Genomic DNA, 16207 nt, shown 5'->3' on the forward strand with positions numbered 1-16207 from the left:
CGCTTATTCACCCCATTTTAGTTTCAGATCATGCCGCGGTAACTTTCACACTTATGTCTTTTGCCCCTCGGGCAAGGTCTCGATCTTGGAGACTAAACACGGAAATTTTACATGATGTTTCCCAAGTTCGAGAGTTTTCTAATGATATTGAGACGTTTTTCCGTGAGAATGTTGGTTCAGTAAGCTCCCCTGTTGTTCTCTGGGACTCTTTTAAATGCACTTTTCGTGGTCAGATCATTAAGTGTATGTCCAGGAGAAACGCTGCCATTAAAAAAGAGCTCACGGATTTAGCGGATGAGATTAAACGTCAGGAAGCTCTTTTTCGACAATCTAAGGATAAGTCATGCTTACAATCTATTAAGAATTTAAAATATGCATATAATACTATTGTCACTAAGAGAGCGCATATTGGTTTTCAGGCTCAGAAATCTAAGAGACTGCTGTTAAAAAATCGTGCAGGCAAGACTCTTGCAGCTACATTAAAGTTCCAGGAATCTTCTAATAAATCTTCCCAAATCTCTTCTATTACTGACCATCTTGGTAAGAGAAAATTTCAGACTGAAGAAATTCTTGAGGTCTTTCGCGATTTCTATAATAATTTATATACCCCCTCTACGCAGACGTCTTTTGAACAGTGCCAGGAGTTTTTAAAGACAGTGCCGTTGAAAGCTATACCGGAGGATGATAATAATTCATTAAATGCCCCGATTACCTCTGATGAAATTACTTCCGCGATTAAAGCCACTCGTTCCGGTAAGGCTCCGGGCCCTGATGGGTACCCTATTTTGTTTTATAAGACCTTCCTATCTGTGATTGTTCCGAAACTTCAATCGGTCTTTGATGCTTTTGTCAAAGATGGTTCTGTGTCTGGCTCTGCTGCTGATGCTACTATTGTAGTAATCCCCAAAGAAGGAAAGGATCATTCAGACCCCAAGAATTTTCGTCCCATTTCCCTGCTTAACATGGAGGCTAAGATTTTTGCTAAAATCTTAGCTAAACGATTAGAATCCTTTATCCCTCAATTGGTTCATCCTTCCCAAACAGGTTTTGTAAAGGGTCGTCTTGCGCGTGATAATATCCGTACTTTTTGTCATATTCTAGGTGCCGCTAAGCGATCCAATCTTCCGGCGGCGGCCTTGGCCCCTGATGCTGAAAAGGCCTTTGATAAGGTTTCCTGGCCTTTTTTACGAGCTGTTTTATGTGCACATAACCTTGGTGATTCCTTTATCCGTATGGTTATGTCTCTTTACTCCCGACCTAGAGCTAATATAAGAGTGAATGGGGCTACCTCGTCCTTTTTTAACCTTTGTCAGGGTACTAGACAAGGGTGTCCTTTGTCTCCTCTTTTATTTTTGTTGTCCATTGATCCTCTTCTCAGACTGATTGACGTACATCCAGACATTATGGGCTTTTCTTTTGGTTCCCATCAGTTAAAAGTAGCTGCCTATGCCGATGACGTTCTCATTTTTTCAGATGATGTTGCACGTGCCATCCCGGCTATTTCTGAGATCATTTCCACCTTCTCAAAGGTTTCAGGTTATACACTGAACAGAGATAAGACAGAAATGTTCCCCTTAAATGCTTACTGCTTCTCCTCTCATATGGGTTCGGCGGGTTTTAAGTGGCAATCTAAGCAACTAAAGTATTTGGGTATTTATTTTTGTTCCACCCTTTACGCTACGGTTACTTATAATGAATCTCAAACTATTCTTAAAGTGCGGCATCTTTTAGAAAATTGGTCTCCGAAGCATATCTCCTGGTGGGGTCGGCTCCAAACTCTTAAAATGATGATAACACCTATTATTAATTTTGTCTCTTCTATGCTTCCAGTTAAGCTCTCGGATGCCTTCTTTCATGATCTTGATTTAATTACCTCCAAATTCCTATGGAATAATAAAAGGGCTAGAATTGCTTATAAATTTTTGAGGAAACCCTATGAGTTGGGGGGATGTAATCTTCCTGATTGGGGGAAGTATAAATCTGCTTTTCTAGCCTCTCAAGGTGCGCTCTGGTTTTCCCCTCCCTTTATGCATGTTCCAGCTTGGTTGCTAATAGAACAGGAATTGGCCTCTCCGCTTCCAACTGCCTCTTTCTTAACTACAAATACTCTTTTCATTCCATTTTCTAGATCTATTATTTTGGATACTGTTGCTGCGATTCGTAAAATTGATATGAGAGTGGCGATTCCGTTGCATAAAACTAGATGGTCATCCATTTGGCGCAATTCCAAAATTAAGATTAATATTGATCCAGTCTTGATGTCTTATTGATCGGGGAAAGGTATCTCGCTTGTTAAACATTTGTATGATTCCAATAATGACCCTCTTCCTTTCTCTACCCTGGCCCAGCAATTTTCATTATCTAATATAGATTTTTATACTTTTCTTAAGATAAAGGTAGCACTTGCTAGAATACAGCTTCAGCCTTCTTCCCCTATGATTATGCTTTTTCACTTATGGATTAAGTCTGGTCATGTTGCATCTAGGATTTATAAATTTTTGTCGTCCTCGACACTTCCTACCCAAACGGTTGCACAGCAAAAATGGCTACGACATTTCGAGCATGAGGTCACCGATCATATTTCTTCAGACACTTGGCAAGATATTGGTAGGCTCTCTCTTCGTAATAAAATCGCCCCCTCACTAATGCAATCTAAGTTTTTCTCTATTAATCTTCTTCACTGGACTCCCATTCGTTTACACGCGCTAAATCTCAAGGACGATGATCGATGTTGGAGTTGTGGGCTTGCACCTGGTGATTTCCAACATATGTTTTTTGACTGCTCTCTTCTCCAACCCTTTTGGGGTTTAGTTCACAAACACCTCATGCTTATCTTCGATATTCAGTTTCAACTCTCTTTTCCACTAATTCTTCTAGGTCCGCTGGCTGCCTCGGTCCCGTTGCCCTTAGATGCCATGGAATTACAACTATTGGATCTTTTACTATCTATTGCAGTTAAGGTAATTCTCATGGAGTGGAAATCTTTTTCTTCAGTCTCTTATCATACTTGGTGGGCATGGGTTTCTTTTCTGCGTAGTGCTCATACGTCAGTTGATCATGCTCACCTTTCTCCGTCTATATCTAATTATGTGTGGCTGGCTCTAGATACGTACATGCAAAGAGCCTCAGAGGGTTTGGTGGCTCAATACCCCTTTTGATGTGGCTGATTAATGATGGTGTTGTTGTTGGGTGAATCCTTTGGATATCCTCTTCTCTTTTCTCATCTTGTCTTGTCTTTTTTCTTCTTTTCTTCTATCTTTTTCTGTCTTTGCTTTCTTTCCTTTCTTTCCCTTCATCCCCAAGTTAATATATGATGATGATACTTTTGATAAACACGACTCCTGATTATTCATTGATTCTTCCTTATTCAATGCATTCCTCTGATACTTCCAGATTAATGAACTTTGTAAGGTGTTTTTTAGTGTTAACTCTCATTTTACCAGATTGAATGTTGTTTAGCTGATATCATTTGTATCATTCTTGATTGTATTCTATGCTTGTTTTTACTCCCTTAAAATAATAAATTCTTTTGAAATCAAAAAAAGAACATCAAATGGATCATCATGAGTCGTCTTCAGTCGGATAGGATACATCTAAAAATCTTGTCAATTGTCCTTTGGATCTACAATCCTGTCAGTCAGTGGAGCATTCCAATAGTCATCATCATCATTATTATTAACCGGGTCAGTATTATCGAAGAGGCGATGATCCTCCAGCAGAGGAAATGCCACATATTGCTCATATGTGAGAGGCGATACAACTCTCTTAGCCTTAAATAGCTTCATGTGGGCTGAATTTTGCATCATCAAACTGCTTGGTGCATAATGCTCTCTCAGTCTTGATGGGTCACTTGCAGTGCTTACTTTGTAAAAGAATAAGTGCCTAGATATTTATAGTTCGAGAACTAATCATTCTCTCCTCAGAATTGATGGAGTAACTGAGTTCTAGAAAAACTTCCTGAAAAGTTATGAAAAACTAGCACTACAAGAAGTACAAACACCAGCACCCTAAGGGTTTATGGGCCATCTCAATTTCACTAAATAAATTAAGTAAGCATTCTGGAAGTGCCCAAGGTTTCTGAAGTGCAGAGCCCAACAAAACATTGAGAAAGCAACTATGAACAAATTTAGAAAGTCAACTTTATTAAAAGAGAAATACACAGTACTCTGCTAAGACGAGGATGGTGGTAGAGTTCCAGTACATGCAGTACACAAAGTAACATAGCAACCAGTCACACAGAAAACAGTCCTTGGTATTTTGTGCTTAATGTGAAGCCACAATGAGGAAATGGATGAGCAAATCAGATTGATGAGAAAGTATCTCAGAGATGGGGAAAACAAAAGAGTCCTTGTAATTGCAAATTTAACCTACCTATCAGAGGATAGTGTCTAAAAATGAATGCATCAGAGTCCTACATTTACAGCTTACACATTTGAAAGTTGGAATAAAGAAATACCAGTACACAATGCCACATACACAAATAGTGCAAATGATTACTTTTTGATGGAAAAGTGTGTCAATTGAGCTAACAAAATTCCTTGCATACTGAAGCGAAGGTTAAACGGGAGGACAATCTCACTCCCATTCCCAACCTACACAGAGACTGGAAAATCTTTGATGTATTAAGATCTACTGGTGCGATGGGCTGCCTAAATAGAGGGAAATTAATAAGAAAACTAGTAAAATGAACACAGGATTAATGGAATTACACACCAGACGAAACCAATATCAGTCATCGCTGTAGGTGTTAAGCAATTCCCCTTCCCAGGAGTTAGCTACAAGCTGGGAACTTGGCAAAAGAAACTGAAGACAGCAGGTTGATAAAAAGAAATATATCTAATTGTCTTGTTTAATGAAAACTGTGAAACAAAGCATGTGATTAAAAGTTAGGATTGACAATCTAAAGCATGAACCCTAATCCAAAGGGCCACAGGACAAAAAAGACAACATTAGAATATGCTGCAAACTGTATAAATGTAGAGCAATTCTCGAACTGCAAGAGAAAGATTTTGAGGAGTCAAAGTCAATTTAGGGCACTCATGAGCTTACTGGGTCCATATATTTTTGTAACCATGCCTCATTGATCCTTGCACCCATCGATAGGTGTTGATTAGGCCACTTGTGAATAATGAAAATCTGGCATTTCATGAAGAATATGGTGACTTGATGTTTAAACCCTTTCCTTTTGTCAAAACAAGTGCAGGACACTAACAGTATTCAGTTTCCAGGAATTACTATATTAATATCACACTTCCTAGTCAATGTTACGGTCAACCTTTCAAAATAAAAAAAGACAACATATCAAGCAAAATAAGTGGGCTAATGAGCCAGAGAGACAATGCTCGGTTGCTAGTTGATACTCATATATATCGAAGACTACTGAGAGGGCAGTAGATCCTTGGCTTACTCCAGGTGAAATTTAGTACAGATCAATCAACCATATTCCAGATCTTTGAGTTATCTGCCATCATCCATGAATATACTTGGGTAAAGCACCTGCCACAGTATGTGGACTTCTTAGACTTCTATGCTCTTCTCAAACTGCTCTTTCAAGAAAGCTTATTGCCAAAATGTGCTTTTGAGAATAAATGGAAAGTTCGACACACCAACTATTGTATTAGAAGAGAGTTTTGCATTTTTTGAAAAACAGACACTTGACTTCTCAAGTACAAACTGCTCACATCTGTACCTATACCATAAAATGCTTCACAAAGAAATGGATAGTTTAATTTCAGTTCAATGATGATCGATAGAACCAAGAAAAGCAGGTCAACTGTCAACAGAATCAACTCTGCTACTTTGCAAAATACATACAGACAATCAAGTTTTTCCCCTCCATTTGAGGAGCTGGCACAAAAAAATGCAGTCACGTTTTAACAATGATATCCACTAATAGTAAAAAAATATATAAACATACTTCTCAACCATAGTGCCTATGCTTCTACACGCATCTTCAGCTGCTTCTCTGAAAGCAGGGTCTGGGTGTGCTGCTTTTACAAAATCAGCCTAGGAAAAGGACAGAAAAAGACTATTGATTTCTTTTCGTTAAAGACAAAAAATGAATGTGTCCGTCTGTAATGCAACTGGTGCTCATCTAAAGCATTCCGATATCTTTGGGTCAAGTTTGCGTTATATAAAACTCCCCCCACCCCTCTAAAAAATTTAAAATTAAAATTTTCCAATAGGTTAAGTTAGCAATTCGATTCTCTCTCTCAGTGGGGGCGGGGGAAGGAGGAGGGCTGGAATTCAGAAAAGAACTGAAGTGACTCACACTTTCCAAGGAACCCATATGAAGTTTAAAATGACAAAAAACGGGTCAGAGATACCAAGCTACGAATTTATGCCTTTCTAACCAAGCAACTTGTAAAGAGTTGTGTCAATGTGGTGGATAGATTGAGGTCATTTGGGAGCCTGTTTAAAAGGTACATATATACAAAAAAAGGGAATAGATTAAAAGTAGGTCACAATTGGTTGAGCCGTAAATTAAAAAGTACCTTATAAATTTGCATATCTATGGTTAGGTCCACCAGCAGTGATAACTGGTATATTAGGGCACCGGGGTGTAGCACCAACACATTTCAGTGACAATAAGTGCGCTTTATCAGATGCACACTTAGGCCATCAACTTAGTTACAGGCTGGTAAACACATACTGCATAAGTAACGTGTGGATGGAAATAATAAAACATGGTCTTCCCTGGAATGGTTCATAAGCAGTACTTATGGAAGACTGCACAGCATCATATCCAATAGTAGACATGGTCAACACAAAATTCAAAATGCCTTCAAACAGGGATGTGGAATTCCTATCGACCGACGCCCAAGACATATTGTTTGGGGTCAAGGGCAACAAGTTTTCTTGTGTTTTTTTGTCCTTGGGACAAGTAGGCCCAACCCCCTACAGCACAAACCCTTTGGCTGCCAGTTTGCAGTGCTACATTATGGACCAGGAAAGGGCACTGTCTGCAGTTAAGGTTATATTTTTGTCCACGTTAAAGCTGTTCAAACTTGTATTTATGGTTCATTAATTGAAAGCCGTTATTATTAGGGTGAGCGTTTTAAGTAAATGTTGTAAGCTCTGACTGCACTACTGACAGTGGTTCCAGTATAAAAATGTGTATACACGTTTTCAAAGTTTAGCCATGAGGCTATGTATAATACTTCCTGAATGCTCTCCAGTTTGATGCAAATATTTGCAAAAGCTTGAAAGCAAGACTGATGATTCTTTGCGTTCAAAATAAAAAGTTGATAAAAATATGATAGCTGGAAAAAAAACATTTTGCTCAACTACTGTAAAATTTCAGGTACCATTTCTTTGCAGCATCATTTTGTAACATGTGTTGATGCATGCTAGTACTTCCCAAAAATATTCCTAATGGAAAATCAATGTTACCAGTTGCAATAAGATTATGGGAAACAAAAATAAACAAGCAGTGGCAAAGCCAGTAGGTCTGAAATTGGTGGTCAGCTTTTTAGCTTTGTCAATGTGTGACTTGTTTTGGCACGGTTTTCGTAAAACCTTATTAGTTTGGAAGCTGCCAGGCCCTCACCATTATAACAAACAATGGCAAAATCAAAACTTGTTTTTGGTCACAAAAAGCACACACTGCCACAGTAGTTACTGGCACTGAACAGAACTATTTTGTGTGCTGATATGGTCCTTCTGAAAGAGCAGAATGCTGTCATTCACAGTGAAGCCAGCCAACACAGAGAGAGAGAGACAGCATTTTAATAAACGCAAAAGGTCATGGTCAACGCCAGACCAAATTAGGGGCCCAATTATAGAAGAAAGTCTCAAAAGTGCACCTATGGTATATGACCTTGTATTAAGTGCAGTTATACAGCTTTCGTGAATGCCCAAGAATTTACAGAAGTAGGACAAGAAATATTACTCCTACAAAATATTTGTGAACTGCATTTTAGCATGAGCAAATATGCATGTGTAGAGTTGCTCATGCGAAAATCTGAGTGTTTGCAAGTTTACTTTCCCTCCAACCACCTTTTTCACAACTCTGGAAGAAGGTTTACGTCTGCCATTATCAGGTGTAAATTTCCAACATTTCTCAGTATGGGAAAAGATTTGAGAAGAGCTGTTGAAAACCCTTAAAACATGCGAGTTAGTAGGTTTGCACAGACTCAAAAGGGTATTCTAATCCTGGAACTATTGCTTACCACTATCTTCAGCCCCAGTATGTAGATCTGCAGAAACGTGGCAACATAAGGGGATTGCAAGTATTCAAACACTACTATGGTATGAGCCCTGGCATAATCAGAGAGGCTATATCAGAGCTCTTATATAATGAGATTGCTGCCATAATTTGTCGCCACACTACATGGCACCAAAGGGACAAGTGGATTTTGTTACAGGACAAGTAGATTTATGAAGCACCCTGCCCCATGGACAAGTAGATATTTCATTAAATTCCACACCCCTAACAATGGTCCGACCACTTTGGCCTCGCTCCGGGCCCGCTGGGAGGGATGGCTAGGTCCCCTGGAAGAGGCGGATTGGTGCGACGCCCTTATGGCTCCCAAAAACCTTACGACCTCCTCTAAACTCCGCCTCATTCAACTCTATTACCTACATACTGCATATCTCACCTCAGTGCATCTACATACAGCGTAGCTGCGCCCCTCCCCGGACTGCACACGTTGTGGCCAAGCGCCGGCAGACTTCTATCATATGGTATGGTCGTGCCCTAATCTCACCCCGTTCTGGTCTGGGGTGGAATCTGAACTTACACAGACCTTGGGCTGGCGGGTCCCCCATGATCCCCTATGTCTCCTCCTTGGAGTGTTAGACGGCTTGGATGGTTCTAGGGCAGATAAGCAATTTCTTGGGACGGCTCTCACGGTGGCCAAACGTGATATTGCGGCGGCCTGGGCACAGGTCAATCCCCCTAGCTTACGAAAATGGCGTTGAGTCGTAGATTGGTGCACTGCTCAGGAGAAACCCCTATTCGAGGCACGTGGATGCCCAGCGAAATTTCACAGGGTCTGGGGCAAATGGTTAAATGGATTGTATTAAACCTATTCCACGTACATTCTCAGTATCCATATATTGCTCTTCAGTTTCGAGGGCTCGCCTGAATATTATTACTACGGCTGTGGTTTATAATGCCTCTTGTAGGCGGACTTCGCATTACTTCGTAATGTATGTGCTGTCACTTTATTTGCTTTTCAAAATAATAAAATTGATTATCAAAAAAAAAATCCACACCCCTGTTCAAATAGGAAAAATGGTTTCAGATGTAGACTGCAAGTACATAGTTTAGTTAGGCAATAAATACAATAAATGTACATGGTTTAACATACTCCTAACTACTGATACTCAACCAGTTGGGACAGTCTTGAACATGAAATTGCACAATTTTCAGTAGTATCTGGCACTAAACTTGTTAGTGACGTTTCAACCCCAGCAGCTGAATCCCTGGAGCCTTCCTCGGGGCAGCAAACATTCATAGACTGGAGACAACCAATCAAAGCAAGCTAACATAAGAAATCAGGGAAGCGGGTGAATAGATCTCATTTGGGCAGTCTGAGTGATCCAAGGCCAAACAATGAGCAGAGCCAAAATCACAACTTGCCGCTCGTGCCAAGTTGGACATGGAATTTAGACAAAGGAGTTTGCAACCCACCTTTCACATAAACGTTGTGCATGAAGTTCAAGAACAGTAGGAGTATCTACATGGCGGGTATTTGGTGTGTTTGCCAGAGTAGGAAAACCTGTGTGAGGTGTTCATCTTCACAGCAATTGGATGGCTGTTGCCTGAGAGACAGCAGTAGTTATCCAAGGACAATGAAAGTTAGGCGCAAATGTGGGTGTGACATAGTGGGACTGTCGATCAGCTTCTGACTGTTCACTACTTCCTACCATATTTGCGTTACTTCTTTAAGTCCTGCTCAATGTAGTTTGCTAGTGGACCCTGGCAATTCTCTTGGTCTCGGTTCTTAAAATCTGTTAACCATTCCAAATCAGTAGGATCCACAAAAAACAGGAAAGTTTCCTGTTCTCCAGTGTAAAAGAATTCTCCAGCTTTGCCATTCATAGTAATATTCATCATGGAAGATTTGAAAAGGCCTAAATTTAGGACCCATTCTGTAAGGTAAGGGTATGCAGCTAGAAACTTGACAGATTTGTGGATTGCCTGCCTTTTAGACTTGAAAAGACCTTTTTATTGATCTCCACTGCTGGTGTCTCAGGAAATAAAGGGCTTTGGTGAGGTCTTGTTTGCAATACAAGACAGATCCTGTGGGCGCTTTGACATTCTAACAGGGAAGAGAGTGTCATCACTAGCAGGCATGAAACTATGTCTAACAGAAAGCCCAGCATGTCTTTCTGCTCAGCAGTCTCAAGAATTCCCAAAAGTCTGATATTCTTGTGCCTACATGTTTCCTCTAACTCTACATTAGGCTTAGTAAAATGCAATAGATCTAGGCTCTAGTCTGGCATTGTGTGTAAATGATCTCGAACTTCATCCAATCGGTTTTCAGAGGAATGCAGATACAACATGTCAGTGCAGCTAAACCTCATCTCCAGTCAGGCTGTTGAAGTCATGCTGTTTCCAGAGTCGCCATGATTTTCTTTGTGATGGTGCCAAGTGTAACTCCAGCCACTTGGGCACTGGAATGCAATCAGTGGGCACTGTCACTGGAAGTATGGCAATTGTGGACGCTCTGTAAGAGAGCTCTGCCATACCACGCAAATGATCTGACCTTAACCCCCAATCCCCGGGGAGATCCATCCCAGGTCGATCCGTTGTCTACGGCATTAAAGAGGCAACTGCCGGTTACTGCTTAGACCTGGCGCGGACCACGAATGGAGGTGGCAGGAGGCGCCGACTGATGGCCGGGTGGGCTGCTAGGTGTGCAGCAAGATGAGCCGCACTCGCCGAAGCCGCTACCAGAGAAGATTGCCTTGCTGGCTAGAGGTTGGGACTACGCCGCTACACCACTGTCAGTGGTGCCATCATCTGGGGCGATGAGGTTCCCCTGGGAGCGGAGGCGGTAGGCCCGATACTGCACCTGGTCCTATGCTGCTGGATGCCAGGCCCTCTTCACCACGGCCTGCGGCCCCGAAGGCTGTAACCGTGATGCAGACCCACACTGGAGTGGGCCCCACGAACCCTGGCCCGATGCTTGCCCTGATACCATGAGGCAGGGGCGCATCCGGAGGTGAGTGGCTGGGCCCTGAGGAGCACCGGCCGGCCCCCAGGCATAGGCGTCCTCCTCAGGAGATAGGCAAAGGGCTCTGCTTTGACCATTGTCTGCCGCTTCCATCAGCGCCACCACGGAAGAGGTGGCAGTGATCCCTGGATGCCCTTGCGAGCAACTCTGACAGGCCCATACCCCGGTGCTCCTTGCCCCCAAACGTCTTGGAGGACAAGTTGCCCCACAAAGCTAGCCACGTTTGGTGGCACTACTGAGCTGCATGGCGCCCATGGTCCGACCCCTGAGGAGATCAAACCCAGTGGCGCAAGCCAGGAGGGGGATGAAGGTGCCATTGTTGTCCACCTGGGTACATCCTGAGGAGGTTGCGATCTGTGGCAGGCTCCACACAGCTGTCCCTGCTGCGATCCTGGTGGTGAAGGGGAGGTCCGGAGTGGACGTGGGCTGGTGAGGAGATGGGCGTGTAGAGAGGGGTGCCGGGTGGTTCACTGGTAGCCCCTGCTGGGGAAATAACATCCTGGCAGTGCGGGGTGTGGACTGCAATTCTTGCCCCCCGGTGCTGGACTATCATCCCCCCACAGTCTTTCTGGCTCCCCCATCATGGCGTGAAACAAGCCCTCCATCCCCACAGTGCAACAGAAAATTGACAAGTACTCTAAACAGGCAGTGCTGGCGGAGGATGCTGGTGCAGCGGGTGGAGGAGACACATGCTCAGTGGGGATGCAGAAGTCCTTTATTCTGCAGGCGATCCAAGACCTCAAGGAAAAATTGGGGAATTGAATGTAGACCTGTCCCGATCCAACAAGACCTCTGGAATACAGTGGACAGGGTCATGGAGGTGGAGGGCACAGTCTCTCAAACTGAGGATACAATCAAGTCGTATTAATTCTGACTCTCCTCCCTACCACACTTAGTCAGCATTCTGGAGGCCCAGGTGGGGGATAACGAAGGACGATCGTGACGCAATAACTTGCGGATTGTGGGCATCCTAGAGGGTGTGGAAGGAACCACGCCGACCTCGCTCATCTCGGACTGGCTTAGGAGGTGGGTGCCGCTCTCAGAGGTCTCAGCCTGCTTTATCATAGAGAGGGCACACAGAACTCTAATTGCAAAACATTTGGTGGGCGCCCCGCCTCTTCATAGCCCGGATACTTAATTAAGCAAAATCGAGACATCGTCCTCTGGGCGGCACGTAGGACTCGGTCCTTGGTGTTCCAGTCCTTCCTGGTAATGATCTTCCCGGAATACACTCTGAAGGTTTAACAACAGAAAAGGTCCTTCTAGGAAGTGAAACAAAAACTTAGAGCCATGAACATTCAATACATTCTCCTATTCCCGGCCCACTTGAAAGTTAGTCTCCAAGATAAGACCTTGTTTTTCAATACGCCGGAAGTGGCCTGGGACTAGATGGAGGAGCAACCCAACCTACATAGTGGTGGCCCCATCTTGCTGAGGGAAGGGAGAGGGGGTTGGAAGAGTGGGAGAAGAGGGGAACCCTTCGGTTGACTGACACGCAGCTCCTTGGCGCAGGACTCGCCGTCACGAGCGCCGGGCTTGCTCTCTGGAGTTGGAGGTGTCTACTGCGAGGGTAGTGCCCAGAGCAGCAGATATGACACTTTTGCAGAAGGCGGCGGACTCTGGCTTGCTACTGCCCTCACAGGAACTCTCATCGTAAGTGGTTTTGCATAGACTTGGCAAGTGCATGTACATGTTGTTGGGAAGGTGTGGTGTGGCTCGGGATAGCTGGTAATCCAAGCCCTGAACAGTTTTATTTTATGGTTTTGTGTTATTTTGGGTTGGTGAAGGGGTGTTGCAGGGTGATTTGGACGGGGGTTTGCACGCCAGGAAAGATACACATCTCAGGTTAGCCCAGTTGGCTACTGCTCCTGGATGCAGCACAACAGGTACTTCTAGTTGGCAAAGTATGGGGTGGGAGTTGGGCAAGTGGAGGGGTAGGTGGTGAGGAAGGGTTCTGTTTCGACCCAGCATTGGTACGCCTAGACACATTCACTCAGAAGTCACACAGTTGACACGCACTAAGAACACACGCATCGTCACTTGAGCTGCTCTTACCTCGGGCAAATGACTGAAATGACTCACAGAAACATACTCTTTTGAAGAAGCTTAGCGTCCTCTCGTGGAATGTTTATGGCATGTTAGACAAGTTTAAGAGAGGGGCCCCTCTTGAAGATAGCCCACAAATTTAACCTCGATATCTCAATGCTCCAAGAGACGCATCTTATGGGAAATCACTCTGCCCCTTTTTAGCTCACAGGGGGTACTCGCAGGTGTTCCACTCGGGGTTCCACTGGTGCTCCAGGGGGGTTGCCATCCTGATCCGTAGCCGTAGTCTTCTCTTGGTGTCCAAGGTGTGGCATGCCACCCTGGGATGCTTTGCGGCAGCAACTGGCACCCTACAGAGTTCTCCAATTTCTCGTTTGTGCTTATGCTCCCCAGTCTCTCACCTCCAGGTTCGTGGGGACACTGGGCCGCCTCATTACGGAGAGCCCAGAGGCCCGTGGATGCGGGGGCTTAATGAGATTAGTAACGCTGGTCCGTACCACTCTTCCGCCTCAAACATGGTGGGGGCTGGCCCGAAACTCCTCTCCACTTTCCTACAGAACGTGTCCTTTTCAACGTGTAGAGGGCGCTCCACCCCGAGGAACACTTCTACACCTTTTATTCTGGAGCACATAGGTCCTTCTCCCATCTTGACTACATTCTCTTTCCCAGGTGGGACAGCCACTGTGTACTCACTGTCCAAATATTGGCGAGAGGACTGCCGGACCACTTGCAGATACTGCTGGACTTTGCCTGGGGGCCGAGACGGCCTGTGGCGGGGTGGCGCACGAAGCGCTGGAGCCTCCAAAGCGAGGGGTTTCGTGAGGCCTGCTGACATATGAGTTAGCAATTCCTGAAAGAAAACTGCGGGTCAGTAGACTCCCCGGGTGTTCGCTGAGAAGCCCTCAAGGTCACCCAGTGTGGTGAAATTATCAGCTATAATACAGGGAAACGGGTCGATCACAGCAAACGGTGGGGCACCTCGAGTCTGGGGTCTTCGAGCTTGAACAGCGCCACATAGCTATGGCGGAGGACACAATCTTGCCGGACTCCCTACACGCTCAAACACTGCTTTGGCAGGAACTTATGCAAGAGGCCTGGATGCTTACGTGCAGCTGCGTCTACTAATGGGGGACAAGGCAAGCAAAACGCTGTACTGGTTTTGCACCGCTGACACCACTAGTGCTCCTAAAGCCTACATCGAGTCAGACGACAGTTCACACGAAACGGGCAGCAAGGCCATTCCGGAGGTCTTTACTGGGTACTAGCAGAGGCTCTATGGTCCTGATACTTTAGCCCCTCAGGCAGACCTGCACCGATTTGTGGAGGATATGCAGGCCTACCTTTGAGGGCGGTTTAGAAATCCCAGATCTACTGTTATACTACACAGCAGCCGACCTCTTGGCGATTAATGACTGGTAGTTCGGGGGTGGTTTAGAGAATCGGCGTACGCAGTAGAGTGATGGGTTATGGACCAAAGCAATCTCTCACCCTTACTAAAGGGTGGAGGAGCCCCGCGTTCCCTGCCCCTCCTGCACGCAGGTGGTACTGTCTATCAGGGTGGCGGTGCTGGAGCAGGGTTTTTACTTTTAAACCAAATACCTGTTTCATTTTCGTATATCATTATTAAAAGTACTACTGATTAATTAGTAATTACTAAAGGTTTGTCGAGTCTTGTCTAACCAACCTTATTAACAGAAGAATTACACGTGGGACTGCAATTGCATGGCTAAAATAATAAGTGAACTAAGTTGGTGAGCAAATTGACAGTAATAGATGTTGCATATGTGATGTTATTGTGTTTTGCGCTTATAACAAACATGTATTAATGGCTTTTGATGTCTCAAATGGCTAGATAAATACATACACATAAGGGTATTAGCAGGGGAATAACACTGTATAATCATTTCCATGTAGTAATTATGATTTTGTGTTTTCTTCGCTTAAGTTGACCATTGTGGCCTGCTGTAAAATGGCCACCACCCGCAGCCTGCATTCGAGTAGATGAAAATATGAAAAGAGGCTTTGCGCTGACTGCGACCCTGTCCTCTGATTGAACTGAAAAGCCATGAACATGACGACAAATCTGGGAGTGTTGCCAGATGCCCCTGAACGTGAAGAATTGTTGCAACTTTAAATCAGACCTGATGAACTTATAATGGTCCCATGGATGAGATACATTTTATCCTAAAGAGACATCCGTAGAAGTAACAAATTAGCTATGGACTTCTAATTTCTATTCAGAATTTGAAACTATCAATACATGAGAAAATCTAATGGTGTAGCTTAATGTACCAAGACGACATAATTTCCGCCAATCGACTGTTTTGAAAGTTATGTTTGCAACATTTGGAATGTAAATTTTGGTATAAATATTAGTAGACTAGAGAGGTCTAGCGCCACTTCTTCTCGAACCAATGATCAGAGGTCCCGACGCTGACGGAGAGGACGGTGACTCTACATGACGGCTAGAAATCTTTAACTATTTGCTGAGGACCAGTTCTGACTTAGAAAACGACTTTAGCCAGAATAGGTAAATATGGGAAAAAATGATCTTGAATTTAATTGGCTTTTCTTACAATTTTTAGATAAACAATATTCTGTTTGAATTACTGTGACGGGTGGATATTTTATTGTCATGTTTATTGAATATTTAGAGTGTTAAGTTGTATCACCAAATCTATAGCAACTAGTTGATCTCATTGACCTCAGGGTACATGCAGATTGGTTAGGTATAGAAAAGTGTTTCCCTTATACATGGCACGGATAGAGTGGTAGGATGTATGTTGGTGTTATGGGCCCCACCAGCGTGTGGTGTGTGTGTGTGTGCGTGTGACTGTGAAATCACTCCGTCCGTGGAAGTAGAGGAGATTCAGAAGCTCCGATCTGCACCAGCGGCAGTGAAGGCCATGGGATGGGTGGGCAGGTTCACGTTGGAAACTCCGCTATGTAGAGGGGACTAGACTCCTGCAGGTCGC

At 44.0% G+C, this 16207-nt stretch overlaps 1 protein-coding gene across 1 annotated transcript in view; it reads right to left on the reverse strand.

The window, feature by feature from the left end:
• Positions 1–16207, reverse strand: part of MIPEP (mitochondrial intermediate peptidase) — a 596799-nt gene that overhangs the window by 544148 nt on the left and 36444 nt on the right. Inside the window, exon 3 of the mRNA XM_085621596.1 lies at positions 5918–6006. Coding sequence (XP_085477722.1) covers positions 5918–6006 — 89 coding nt within the window. The remainder of the gene's footprint in view (positions 1–5917; positions 6007–16207) is intronic.

Source organism: Triturus cristatus, chromosome 8 (genome assembly GCF_964204655.1).
Source record: "Triturus cristatus chromosome 8, aTriCri1.1, whole genome shotgun sequence".
In the NCBI taxonomy this organism is placed as follows: domain Eukaryota; kingdom Metazoa; phylum Chordata; class Amphibia; order Caudata; family Salamandridae; genus Triturus; species Triturus cristatus.